At 42.3% G+C, this 13,831-nt stretch overlaps 2 protein-coding genes across 7 annotated transcripts in view; one reads left to right on the forward strand and one right to left on the reverse strand.

Moving 5' to 3' along the window:
• The window catches only part of LOC149327683 (V-type proton ATPase 116 kDa subunit a 1-like), a 633,463-nt gene that overhangs the window by 565,784 nt on the left and 53,848 nt on the right, over positions 1-13,831 (forward strand). For all 6 annotated transcript variants that reach the window (XM_089562560.1, XM_089562563.1, XM_089562561.1 and 3 more), the window contains one exon: positions 8,757-8,931. In XM_089562560.1, coding sequence (XP_089418686.1) covers positions 8,757-8,931 — 175 coding nt within the window. The remainder of the gene's footprint in view (positions 1-8,756; positions 8,932-13,831) is intronic.
• On the reverse strand, positions 12,275-12,904 carry LOC149327689 (uncharacterized). The gene has a single exon (XM_089562675.1). The coding sequence runs from the start codon at positions 12,837-12,839 to the stop codon at positions 12,288-12,290; it is 552 nt and encodes a 183-aa protein (XP_089418801.1). The 5' UTR covers positions 12,840-12,904; the 3' UTR covers positions 12,275-12,287.

Raw genomic sequence — 13,831 nt, forward strand, 5'->3', positions numbered from 1 at the left:
AGTTCTGCATATGTCCTCGATCATGCTTTGCATTTCGTCCCTTGAATTACCTAGCAAGCAAATGTCATCACCTAATGGCAGAATATTACGATGTTCTCCATTAACTCCTATCCCCGACGGTTCTCTATTCAGGTCTCCGAAAATTCCGTGTACGCAAGCGGCGAATACCACTGTAGAGATATTGCCTCCGAGCGTAACACCCCTCCTTGTCGCCATTTCATTGCCGACTCCCTGAAGGCCTCTGGTAGTTGTGCAGCCACTCTAGATGTCTTCCAGCATTTTTTTAACGTGGTTCTTCTTCACCCTGGTCTCGTAATGCCTGCGTTACTGCTGAGGTTTCCACTGAGTCAAATGCTTGCTTGTAATTTCTGAAGGCTATCTATAGGGGATGCTTGTACATTGTGGGCATTTCTCTATCACCTGACCGATAGTGTGAATATAGTCTTTTGTAGCGCAGCCTTCACAAAAGCTTGCCTGATTATTTCGTTCATTGAAGTATAAGGTTATCGTGAATCTATTAGCGATCACCTTAGTCCACACCCTGTAGGAAACGTACAGTAAATGATCGGTCTCAAAGTCCTTGGCGTTCGCCTTTTTCCTTGTTACCGCATACAATACGTTACCGTTTTTCCAAGATTCCGACACGCTACAGGGTGGCCAGTTCATTTGGCGAACGTTGCCCTTCTTCAATAGATTACGTTATCCCCATTAGCTCCCAAAGGCTTCCTCTTTCGTTACCTGTTAGATGCCCAGTTTCCCTGCGCTGCGGCTTCTTTCGTGATCGTTCTGATTAGTTCGCCTACTGCATAGACCTGTGTAAAACTCTTCGGTTATATTATCTGTTTTATCCATAGTGGTAATGACTAGAGGCCGGATTTTTAGGCACTAAAAAGCACGTTTTAGGCGCCATAAATAGACGGCTAAAATTGCATTTTAGGCACCTAACGGAGAAAAATAGGCGCTATAAACTTTATCAAAAGTGCACACAGTTCCGAACTTCAGCGCGCAATATCTGCCGTAAAATAAATCAAAAACACAACAGGAATTATTTGGGACCTTAGGCAAGGTGCGAACATTAGAATCCATTTTTTTTAAAGCTGTCGCGCAACTTTTCGTACAATACACATGCTTCAGCAGAGCAAAAGGGACGGTTACCAATCCTTTTAAAACACTTTGGTATACCTCGAAACAAACAATTCGCTTGTCGTGTAAAAAAGTAGAAACAATGAACACCTTAACAGGAGGCCATGTATTTAGGAATTGATAGAAACGTTGTCAGGGCAAAGCATCTGACAAATGAGTTCAGTCTTCGCTCACACAGGAATTGAACTTATTTATTGTAGGCATACACGATGCTTCAACAATAATGAATATGTTGTCATTTTTGTAAACAGTGTTTTATAGTTTGTGGCTTCACGTGTCTGGAGCCATGCGACTATCAAATGGTGCTTGCCATTAGAAATGTCTGGAAACCATAAATACGAGATGCTAGAAAATGTTACACACAGTGCTGCTTGATGCGGAATATGTCGAAAAGAATCATAGTTTTGCACTGGCCCACGTACATCCACGAGGATCCATGGTAAAATAAACATCATCCATCTAGAAATCAAGCAATGGAAGCAGTCATTGAGTCATTTACTCTATGGTTTGAGTGCACGAATGCGTTTTCGTATGCATGCACGACTGCCAGCTGTCTAGTGTGGCCTGCTCCAACAAGATTACCGCCAAATTCCATTTGATGAAGATGGCCTGCGGCTGGGGCACAAGGAACGAAAGTAAGGCAGGTTACCCAGGTGGCAATTTTAACCAGTTAAACTGTTTCCAGCAGGTTTATGGAACATTTTACAGTTGCTTTCAATTGGAACCAACTGGGAATTACTTGGACGAACCTATGACTTGTTCTGTATACTTTCCGAAATGTGGTGCCATCTGGTCAACTACCACTTTAACAGCCAAAGCCATCAACAAGCCGCTGCGATAAAATGGCAGAGAATAGGAAAAAGGCTGCTTCGATATTTTCGGCTGACGTGGTTGGTATTGTGTACGCAGCCGGCGTCGGTGCAGTGTTCTCCACAGCCAACTGGCGAGGTCATCTCATGTTGCCACGTGCGTGTTCTACTCACAGCCGAAATGGATTCGAACGCAAAGAGAATTTGAAAGCAAAACCACAGCGTATTTAAGGCCCCTTTTCTGTAAAATAGGGCATTTTTAGGCACCGACGTCGGAAATAGGCATTTATAGGCACTGACACCCAGAATAGTCATTTATAGGCACTATAAAAACAGTATTAAACATATTGTCAACACCTAATTTGTGCTCATATGTAAAAATGGTGCGCCTACGAAGCGTTAAAAAAAATAGGCATTTGCCTAAAATCCGGTCTCTAGTAATGACATTAACCTTCTTGTCTCTGGGTATCCGACAAACCTCATTGTATCCGTATCTGAAGGAATGTTGAAAACCGTAAAGATAAAAGACAAGAGAACCAGATCGAAGCAAATGGAAACAGAGCGGTAGTCATCCCCTATTTGCACAACACCTCGCATCGCCTAAAGAAGATTGCGAAACGCAGTGACGTCAGAGTAGTGTTCTCGGCGCCTGAGAAGTTGGGAAAACTAGTCAAGTTGACTAATCCTTTTCCAAAGCCTAAAGAACCATGCGGTGTCAAGCACCGGAATCCTTTTGTAGCATGCGTTTCTGGTGTGGTTTATGAATTTCCTCTATCGTGCGGCTCTAGGTACATCGGTCAAACTGTCCGATGTCTGAATGAAAGATTACTGGAACATAGGAGGAAGGTAGGCAATTATAGAGACGGTAATCTTTCTGAACATTGTCATGATTGCGCTGAAAAAAAATAAGAAACCATGTAAACCTGTCTTCAGCGCGTGCAAGATTGTGGCCAAATATAGTTGTCAGGATGTGAGAGAGATAATAGAGGCAGGTTTGATTAGGAAAGCCGGTCCATCCTGCGTCAGCGCACCTTCTGTCACACTGACTAAAAAGGAAATGATGTTTTTGGGAGCAGCCACGTCATGTCGGCAGGGCTATCAGTTTGGCGTCATGCAGCAAGGTGTATATAATTGTGCTTACATACATATTAGCTTACATACATACATATTATACAGAGGTAGAGCACCGGACGCGTAATTCGGAGGTCATGGGTTCGGATCCCACCGGCGGCATGTGGTTGTTTTTTCTTCTGCTTTTCTAATCAATTATCTTTAACCGATAACATATTCAGTAATATTATAAATTGCAAATAATCTTTAACACCTTGGCACATGAAAACAAGAACATAATAGTGTGTGGCGATATAAATATCAATATTCTCAACCCTAGCAGCTCATGCTGTTCTGAATATTTACAATGTATGCTGAACTTTGGCATTTCTTCTCTAATTCTTTCTCCTACTCGATCTGACATAGCTGGCTCGAATACATTAATTGATCACATACTGACCAATACGGATGTTGATTACACAGCAGGAGTAATTGACTACTCAATTACTGATCATAATCCCATTTTTGTATGTCTAGGTTCAAAAAACAAAAAACCCGTGAATAGTTATAACAAGGCATCATTTAACTACGAACAATTTGTCGAACTTATTCGCCGGATCGATTGGAATTCTGAGTTGGAGGAGGAATGCCCAAGTAAAGCGTTCGAACAATTCTCAAATAAAATTGCCACATGCATTGAAGAATGCACCACATATACTACTGCTGTGCGGTGGTTTCGAACACCGAGAAATCCTTGGATTACTAACTCATTGATCAGTTCTATCAATAAAAAAAAATAATTTGCGCAAAAAGCTTAAAACCCAGCCTTTTAACAATGCTTTGAGATCTCGGTTTAAAAAATATTCCAATACACTTTCGGCGGTACTGAAACTTGCTAAGCGTAATTATTATCAAGATCGCATTCTAAAAAATGGCAACGACACTCGACGCAATTGGCAACTTATTAAGCAATTTCTTAACAGTGATAGTCGTGAAACGTGTCTCACAAAGATAAGATGTGAAAATGCAACATATAGTAACCCTAGTGACATTGCCAGTGCCTTTAGCCAGCACTTTAACTTCTCCCAGGCTTTACAGCACGTAAGCACTTTACCTTCCTTGCCACGTTGCTCCCGCTTTTTTTACTTACGTCCTACGTCAACAGAAGAAGTCCATCAAGTCATTAAATCTCTCAAATCAACCGGTGCAGGATTAGATTCGATTCATCCTTCTAAAGTTAAGCTCATTTCAGAAGACATATCCCCAGTTCTCACCATAATAACAAAATGTTCAAGGCAGGTGTGTTTCCAGATTGTCTGAAGACTGGTAAAATTATCCCAATTTTTAAGGCAGGTGATCGCAACCACATCAATAATTACCGTCCCATTTGCATTGTCCCTTTTTTCAGCAAAGTAATTGAGCAGCTTTTTTGCACGCGTATAATGAACTACCTTACTACATTTAAACTTTTATCTCCTCAACAGTTTGGCTTCAGACAGGGTTATTCTACCGAACTAGCACTGATAAATTTCATTGAAAATGCCAAACAAGCCATTGATAATGGCTTAATTGTAGGAGCAATCTTCATCGATCTACCAAAAGCTTTTGACTCAATTAACCACCGCATACTTGTTCATAAGCTAGAATCTTTTGGTATTTCCGGTCCACCTCTTCAGTTCATATGCAGTTATTTAAGTAATCGATCACAAGTTATTGCTATAAACGACACTTGTTCTACCTCTGAGACTATAAACCAAGGTGTTCCGCAGGGATCAATACTGGGACCGTTACTGTTCTTACTATTCATTAATGATCTACCTATCGCACTAAACCACACAAAATGCGTATTATATGCGGACGATACAACCATTTACGCTTCAGACAAATCCACCACCACACTTCAGCATAAACTTAACATAGACCTAAATAATATCAGCCAGTGGTGCAAAAATAACATGCTGCAAATGAACCCCAAAAAAACAACTTTCATGCTATTTCACTCTCCTCTCAGAATCATAAATATTCCACCATCACTAACACTTGATAACCATGCACTGCATATTTCCGAATCTTTCAGATTCCTTGGGGTCACTTTAGGTAAGCACTTGAAGTTTCATCTCCATGTCCAATCACTCATGCATAAGGTTTCCTTCGGCATTCATATCATAATCAAAACACGTGCATACTTTCAACCGCACATCTTACGTTCATTATATTATGCATATATCCACAGTCACCTTAACTACTGTTTGTCCTGCTGGGGAAATACATATTTCACTCACATTGAAAGACTTCAGCGCCTTCAGAATCAGGCCATCAGGCTCATGTCATTCAGTTCATTCCTAACACACTCTTTACCACTTTATCATAGCTTGCGCATACTTCCACTTCAGCAGTTATTCACTGTGAAATTATCCATCATTATCTACAAGGTAATTAATCATCATGCTCATATTGATGGCTTTCCTGATCAGCTTATAAATACTAATTCTACTAGGTTTCAACAGCGTAATAATCTTCTTCTACCTAAAGTGAGGACTAATTATGGAAAATTTACCACAATATTTGCCGGCATGTCCTGTTGGAATACTTTGCCATGTGAAATTAAAGCGTCGTTTACTGTTCACTCATTTCATCACCGCATTAAAGAGTACTTAATTAATTTCCTGTGTAGTTCACATGCCTAAACAGTAGTAATCCTTGTTTAAAGTCTCATTTTCTTTGCATTATGTTACAAAGTTGTTGCTGTATATACTTTTTGTTCCGTTTTTCACACATAACATTGTAAATTTTTTTTGTAGATTGTTTATTTATGCTAACTGATACACTGCCTTCCGTTCATTGCAATTTTACCCCACTTGATTTGTTCTAGGAGGTCCCCCCGACAGTCGTGTACTATGGGACCTCCTTCTGTACTGATTTTATTGTATTTGTATTACTATGTGCGTTTAAATAAACTTGAAACTTGAGAAAAAAAATTGATCAACACCACAAAAAAAATAAATAAAATTAAAAATCACCTGTGCCCTTTGGTTTCTGTGGCTGTTGGCTTCTCTCATATTTATAACGAGCCCCTCATTCCCCTTTCCTTGTCTGCTTAATTGCTTAACGAGGGCCTCGGTTCTGGCAGCCTTGATGCCTTAGGAAGCATAAGAGGGTTCTCACACAGCTTCCACCCTCACCGTTCGATGACGTTCTACGTCACATCAGCGGTACCTCAGGACGTGCCACGTCCGCCGCTTAAGAACGTGGGTGGCGCTGGTGAACATTCCCAAGGTTAGGTTATTTGTAAACACAAATACCCCCGAAAGCAGAAGGTTTGACAGCCGTCGCCGTAGCTCAGAGGTAGAGCACCGGACGCGTAATTCGGAGGTCGTGGGTTCGGATCCCACCGGCGGCATGTGGTTGTTTTTTCTTCTGCTTTTCTAATCAATTATCTTTAACCGATAACATATTCAGTAATATTATAAATTGATCAACACCACAAAATAAATAAATAAAATTAAAAATCACCTGTGCCCTTTGGTTTCTGTGGCTGTTGGCTTCTCTCATATTTATAACGAGCCCCTCATTCCCCTTTCCTTGTCTATTTATTACATACATATTTATTTTGTCATATTTACACATGGAAGTATGTGTGCCCGCGGAAGCGTAAGACAGGGCGCTTGTGGGCGGGCCACGGCAATCAAACAAAGTGCAGACTGAGTACAGACAAAATTACATGGTTTGCAATATAAAAGAAAAAAAAGAAACAAAAACATATATTGATAGGAACAACAATCACACTTGTACACACTGAAAAAGTAGGTTAAATACATAGATTATGAGGATGCAACAACAACAACAAAAAAAAGCAACCGTGCTTCGCAACACATATCAACAAGACCTTCAAAGTGTTTCGAGCCATTATGTCAGTTACCGTTTTAAAGTTTAACAGAGTATACTGTGGGGCCAGTTGGTCATACATAATCTGAACGAACAAACGTAGCGTTTAAAACAGGACAGAGAAAGATGAGGACAGGACGTGGCTACAACTTACAACTGAATGAAATCGATAAACGAAAGACACATCCCTTCTCGAGCAAAGACACGCATGCGCAAACTTGAAAGAATGACAAAACTGTGACAAACTAGAAAAAAACGGTAAAAGAAAAAGAAAAAAAAGAAAAAAGAGATGAAAAGGCGTGGAATAGCCTCCGGTCATGAAACTGTTTACAAATATTAAGTGCGTCTTAGAAAGTTTCTTTATTTTTCCATTAGATAAATAGATGGTGTTGGATGGTGTGTCATTACCGCGTTGTGATATTTCATGAGCTTCCAGGATTTCCCTCGCCAATCGATCTTTACCCCTTCCTAAAATCTTCGTGCGGTTCAAAGAGGGAAAGCAACCTGGGCAGCTCTTGCATTGCTTTGGCAAGTGCTCATCAGTTTGCTGACGAAGCGAAGATGCGTGTTCACTCAGCCTCACGTTTAGGCATCTGCCCGTCTGCCCAATGTACACACTTTCGCAGCGTAGAGGGATCTGATAAACAATATCTGTGGCGCATGAGACGTGTGGCTTCTTGTGTTTTGTGCTACACCCTGAATTCTTGGCGCTGTCATGATCTGCCAGAGCGCAAAGCTTTGCAAGCTTGATGGGAGCTGAAAATACTACATCAATACCAAATTTTGCTGCCACTCTCTTCAAGTTGTGCGAGAGCCTGTGTACATAGGGCATAACTTCAAACTTCCTTTTCTGTTGTCCGGGTACATCTATCTTAGATAACTGTGTGTGTTCTCTTGCTTTGTGCAACTTTTTCTTTAGAGTTTCTGCGACAGCCACAAGAACATCGCCAGGAAAGCCTGCTTCTTTAAGTCTTAAAGGTTTAAAGGTTCTAGACGTAACTAGCCAGAATTTTACTTGTGATTTGACCTCTTTGATAGTCTGCAATGATAGTATTTTTGTTGGAAGCTGGTTAAAAAGGAAGGGGATGTAGAACATTCGGCACCTTTTTCCATAGTGTGTATATATCTTGGGAAGCTTAAACGGCTATACTTTTCTTAGTATTTTAGGTTTGTCACAGGAAGCTTAAAGTTATTAGAAAAGTAGTTTCTACTAATTACTACATGTGTAAATAAATCTTGAATGAAGTACACATCAGCTGCAATCATTCTTTCAGCACTATCTAAGGTCTCCTTAGACGTGCCATACAAAATGTTTGCGGAAATTCTGTGTAGTAATCTATCGATTTGGCTCCTTCTAGACAACGCACATGAGCCATAAACAGTGACACCATACGTTAATATAGACTCTCCTATAGCCTTAAACACAAGCTGACGCAACCTAACAGAAGTATTGAATTTCATTCTGTAAAGATACATAGAAGTTACACGGAGTCGTAACTTCTAAACCTTCAGTTGAAAGTAAACGGTCGTGTTGTCCAAGTATCTTATCTGTCCGTGTTTTTTTTTGTGTGTTTGTACGTGTCTGCTATGAACCAACTAGCCCAAAGGTGTGTGCTCCTGAGCATTCATCCGTTCCTCGTGTCTTATTTCTGAAAAAAATATTTGTTACTCGTTATTTCTGAAAGAAATTGGCTGGATTAAAAATTGTCTGAGGAAATGAAAACTTAATTTTCGAATTTTTATTTCCCCAAACACAATTTTTAATCCCAGAGATTTCCTGTTGCGTGGCAACTTTTTTGAGAAATAAGACACGGCTGTCAGATTGGCGCCCCTTGTCAGAGCTTGGTGACAGCGAATCGCTCGGCGCAGAGCTCTCGGAGGTGCTGTGGACGATGGTGATGAAGATCGGCCTCTCCATGTCCTCGGGCTTGGTGGGCGCGGCCGCCCTGTTCGCCGTGTTCGCCGCCTGGGCCGGCCTCACCGTCAGCGTCCTGCTCGTCATGGAGGGCCTGTCCGCCTTCCTGCACGCGCTGCGTCTCCACTGGTAGGCTGGGGAGGACTATTGGCGTGGGACGCGAAGCGAGAGAAAGCCAGTCGTAGCAGACGGCGAAGCGCCGCCATAGCTGTTTCTGCCGTGTCATATCGCACTGTTGTACGCTTAAATGGTCGACCACTCGGGGCAACAGAAGCGCTCCAGGCGTGCGCTGTAGGAGAAGGAAGGAAAAGTTTACGCGCACTAAAATCTCGCCGCCATAGAGACAGCACACAAGTCAAGGGAATCCCCGCAAAATCAGCTTGACGGATACAGCTGTCAAGGTCGGTGACTTGCTGGGCGAGCCAGTGAGAAAGCTAGACGTCCAGGCTTGCCATAACGTGCACGCGTGAAGGCCCGCTCAGGGCCTTGTTGTGGCTTTCAAACGCAGAGCAGAACGGGATGCGATTTTTAATGTGCCTTACTGCCATAATACAAACTAACTCCTGCTACAATCAACTACTGCTGCTTAATTACATTTCGATAAGTGGAAAACCAGCGGAAAGGACGCGTTCACAAGGAGTGCACAGGACAACGCTCCTCCTTGTGAACGCGTCCTTCCCGCTGGTTTTCCACTTGCATGCACCAACAGGCTACGCTTCTTCAACCCGTTTCAAGAGGACTTGCTCCTCGCCAATTTCGCCACGTTCCCTCGTGCTGCCCTCAGCGCACGCACTGGAAGGGAGGACTTTGCGCGGACATAGTAGTGCTAGAAAACAGGGACGACCGGGTAGAAGAAGACAACACAGGCGTTGTCTTCTGCTACCCGGCCGTCCCTGTTTTCTAGCACTACTACTGTGTCCTCCTCTCCATCCAAACAGCCTTCTGCGTTAAATGTCGTACTCTGCGGACCAACTCCCACACGTGCCGGCCGCTGGGACTTGCATGACCGATGCCGCAAGAGAGGAAGGCTCGGGAGTAGCTGCACTGCTGTGCCAGCCTCTTGACTTGCCTTTTTAGTTCGCTTATTTGCCACTGACGCTGCTTGCTAGCGTCATTTTGCACCGGTTTTCACGTATATTTGGTTCATTGTGGTAGGTTGAGGGCACGTGCTTCCCGAGTTTTATTTTTGTGGGCTCCAAACTTGTGAAGGAATTTGCAAATGTTTTAAAAAATAATTGCGTGAAAAGCGATTTTTGCTGATGACTTCACTCTTCAAGCTGAACGCCCGTACAGTAATGCCAACATTTTTCACGAGTATCCTCAGACCCAACCGGAGGCTTAATGGGACATCCAGAGAAAAAATATCCACGAGACACAGGGCTGGCACGAGTGTCGCCAACAGTGGCGGTGTTTGAAGGCGCCAGCAGCAGGTCCAAATTAATCTCAGCTGAAAATCTGAGGTGTTGTTCAAGACGACATTTTGGGACCCTTTTTGTTTAACAAATGCATTTATGGCATAATAGACACAGCTACCCACTTAGTGATTCACGCCGATGACCCTAGTTTGCTTTTTCCCCGTTCGTCCTTGCCTGAAATGGAGGTCAAAGCTAGTCAGGTGCTCGCTTTGCTATGCAACTGGATCATTAAAAATTCGTTGAGTGTTAACACCTCTAATACCAAAGCCGTATCATTTCGCCCTCGAAACGCGATCATAGATACTAATATCGGCCTATATATTGGCCCCTATAACACAAAAAACATCACAAGTAATGAGCATGGCCATAATTTTTCCACGAGAATATGCGCTGGAGCTCGTGTATTAGCCACATTCGTTCTGAACTCGCCCGCACTATCGGCGTGATGTCGCGACTACGGTTTCTTTTGCCTGAGAGCATTACATTGCTGGTCTATAATTTGTTCTTTTCCATGGTGAGTTACTGCTTCTTAATTTGGAGCATCACTACGTACGTACGAGCATCACTACGGAGCAACATTCGTACGTCCTAAATTGAAGTACGCGTCATGTGTCTGGCATCCATCCCAATCGTATCTCATCTCATACCTTGAAGCCATTCAAAATCGCGCCGCCCGTTTCATTACATCGCAGTACTCAAGAAATACCAGCGTAACATTACTAAAACGATCCCTCGGCCTTCAAACGCTGGCAACTCGCCGTGTTATTTCCCGTCTATGCCTCTTTCACTCTTTCTTTTATCGCTTACCAAGACATTTGGTGCTGCAGCCACCCCCACGCACGTCATCCCGCCTAAACCACAGTAACCCAATCGCACGCATTAAAACCCGCGCCTCCGCAATGAGCAGTTCATTTTTTCCCGACGCCATAGTGCTCTGGAATGGCCTTCCCGACAACGTAATAACATGCTCCGATCGCCGCCTTTTCCGCGAGAAACTGGCTAATCACTTCTCATAAACATATTCATACTGCGACACCGGAGTGCCAACTGTTCCTTGTTTTCTTTTTGTATGTTTATTTCTTGCTTTTAGTTTGTATATTATTGTACTCTTTTTGTACCCCGTGTATTTTTCCCCCTTTCTTTTCTTTGTGTGTTCTCTGCCACTACCCTCCAACCTGTATGTACGCCCCCCCCCCCCTCCTTATGTAATGCCTTCGGGCCTTTAAGGGACAAATAAATGAAATGAAACTATCATTAACAATATTTTAGATTACCGAAAAGACATTACCAATGCTAAATTTTACGCCCACACAAAATCAATTCATTCAATTAAAACTTGCGCCTGTCACCGCTATGTCATCACCTTGCACAAATATATGCTTACTTCACGCTACCGCAATGGCATATCGAGAGATGACAGAGACCTCATAAACCTTGCCTCATTAACACTACGAGCCAATGTATACAACACATGTAACACTCACCGCTGGGTAGTACCCCGCACTCGCACGAATAACGGACGATAAGAATACACTTTACCAGCCACCCTTAAATCGGTATGCTCCCCCTTTTTGTGAAAGGAGATTCTGTAGGGCATCCATTTTATAAGTTTCCCATTACCCATTACCTTTTTACCTATTTCTTTCGAATTTTCTCAACCTTTTGCGTTGTTCCCAAAACACGTGTTCAATCAATCAATCAATCACTTTATTTCAGCTTTTTTTACAAAAACTGAGGGCGGCAAGAAAAAAGCAGTCATTACGACCGCTTGACAAGCCTCGCCACCCCTACAAAGAGGCAGTTTGGTAGCGACTATGATGGTTACTTCATACACTGGTAACAACGCAAGGTAGACGGAGAGACAAGGCATGTAAATATATGCATAAAAGGAAACATTTTTTTTTTAAATACGTGCATAAAAAGAAACTTTTTTTAATTAAATGCATGAAAGGAAACTGTTTTCATTTTGCATGGACAAGTAGTATTTCCGCACAACAGAATAAAATTTTTACACAACATTTACGGTTCAATGCAATAGAATTCTATACATGGGTACGCATACTGTGGGACCTAGCTTGCAAACACATTTCGAATAGCCGAGACAGACATGCTGAGCAACATGTCGTAAAAGGGCGTGTTCAAGTATTTGGGAAGAATGTATTTTAGTGTGGAAAAGCCATAGTTTGTTCTGCATCGTGGTAATGAATAGATGATACGCTGTCGTGTCATATACGGTGTCCGATGTGGTGTAAGTGTCACAATGCTAGAAAGAAATGTGTCGTCTTCGGCTATTATTTTTTTATAGAAGGATGCAAACCTGTAATCGAACATTCTTGTTACGGGTATCATTCTGTATTGCTGGTAGATAGGACGTGCCGGAGCATCATACGGTACATTAGCAATTACGCGAAGTATTCTTTTTTGCAGTACTAGAAGCTTCTGGATGTTAGATGCTATGGTTTGTCCCCATACAAGGAAGCAATACGACACATAAGAATAAAAGAACGCATAGTACAGATTCAGCTTAGTTTTGGCGGGTAAAATATGCTTATTTCGCGAAATTATCCCAATATATCTGGAAAGGGATAGGCACACTTTGCTTACATGAGCGTCCCACGACATAGTAGCAGTAAATACCACTCCGAGTAATGTGAAGGTTTCCACGTACTCAATGGGGGCGTTGTCGAAATAGAGAGGTGGCACACTGCCTATATGCTGCCCCTTCGGATGGAACAATAAAGCTTTAGTTTTTAGTTTGTTTATTTTTAATGAGTTCAAAGATGACCACTCAGATAATGATGACAAAACTGTATTTGCGGTGCTAGTTAGTTCTTTGATGTCAGGTGAGGACAAAAATAGACTGGTGTCGTCAGCATATATGATGTATTTAACTAAGTTACTGATGTTGCATACGTCATTAATATATATGTTGAATAGGAGCGGCCCCAGAAGGCTGCCCTGGGGCACGCCGTTTGTTATTGCTAACAAGTCCGAAGAGCAGTGATTTAAAGCAACATACTGGCGACGAGCACTGAAATACGATTGAATGAGGCAGAGGGCGTGGCCACGTATACCGTAGTGGTCGAGTTTTTTAAACAGAGTTTCGTGATTCAGTGTATCGAATGCTTTGCTAAAGTCTACAAAGACGCCTAAGGTGAGGTGTTGAGCTTCGAAGTTATTTAATATGTATTCTTTTTGATCAAGCAGAGCATGCTCAGTTGATCTATGCTTTGTGAATCCATACTGACAGTTGGCTATTACACAGTGCTTCTGTAGGAAATTGTAGTAACGTCGATGCATTATTCGCTCTAGCCCCTTGGAGAAAAAAGGTAGTACAGATATTGGCCTGTAATTTCCTAGAACGTTTTTATCACCTTTTTTATAAATAACCACAACTTTGGCCACCTGCATGGCAGCGGGAAAACGTCCTGTGCGAAGCGCGGTATTGTAAACATGTGTAAGGCATGGCACGATCAAAGGTAGTACGTATTTTACAGGTAAACTTTGAATATTACTTGGGTCAAGACTTGTCGTGTTCTTTAAACTTTTGCACACCGAGTAAACCTCAGCTTCGTCGGTTGGTTCAAGAAACATCGATTCGTTTAGCCTGTTGC

This window comes from Amblyomma mixtum, chromosome 10 (genome assembly GCF_055824585.1).
Source record: "Amblyomma mixtum isolate Tamu chromosome 10, ASM5582458v1, whole genome shotgun sequence".
Lineage (NCBI taxonomy): Eukaryota > Metazoa > Arthropoda > Arachnida > Ixodida > Ixodidae > Amblyomma > Amblyomma mixtum.

What these genes read in the sequence shown, in the direction of transcription:
- LOC149327689 (XM_089562675.1), bottom strand. Translation starts at nt 12,839, where the DNA reads ATGTCGTGGGACGCTCATGTAAGCAAAGTGTGCCTATCCCTTTCCAGA.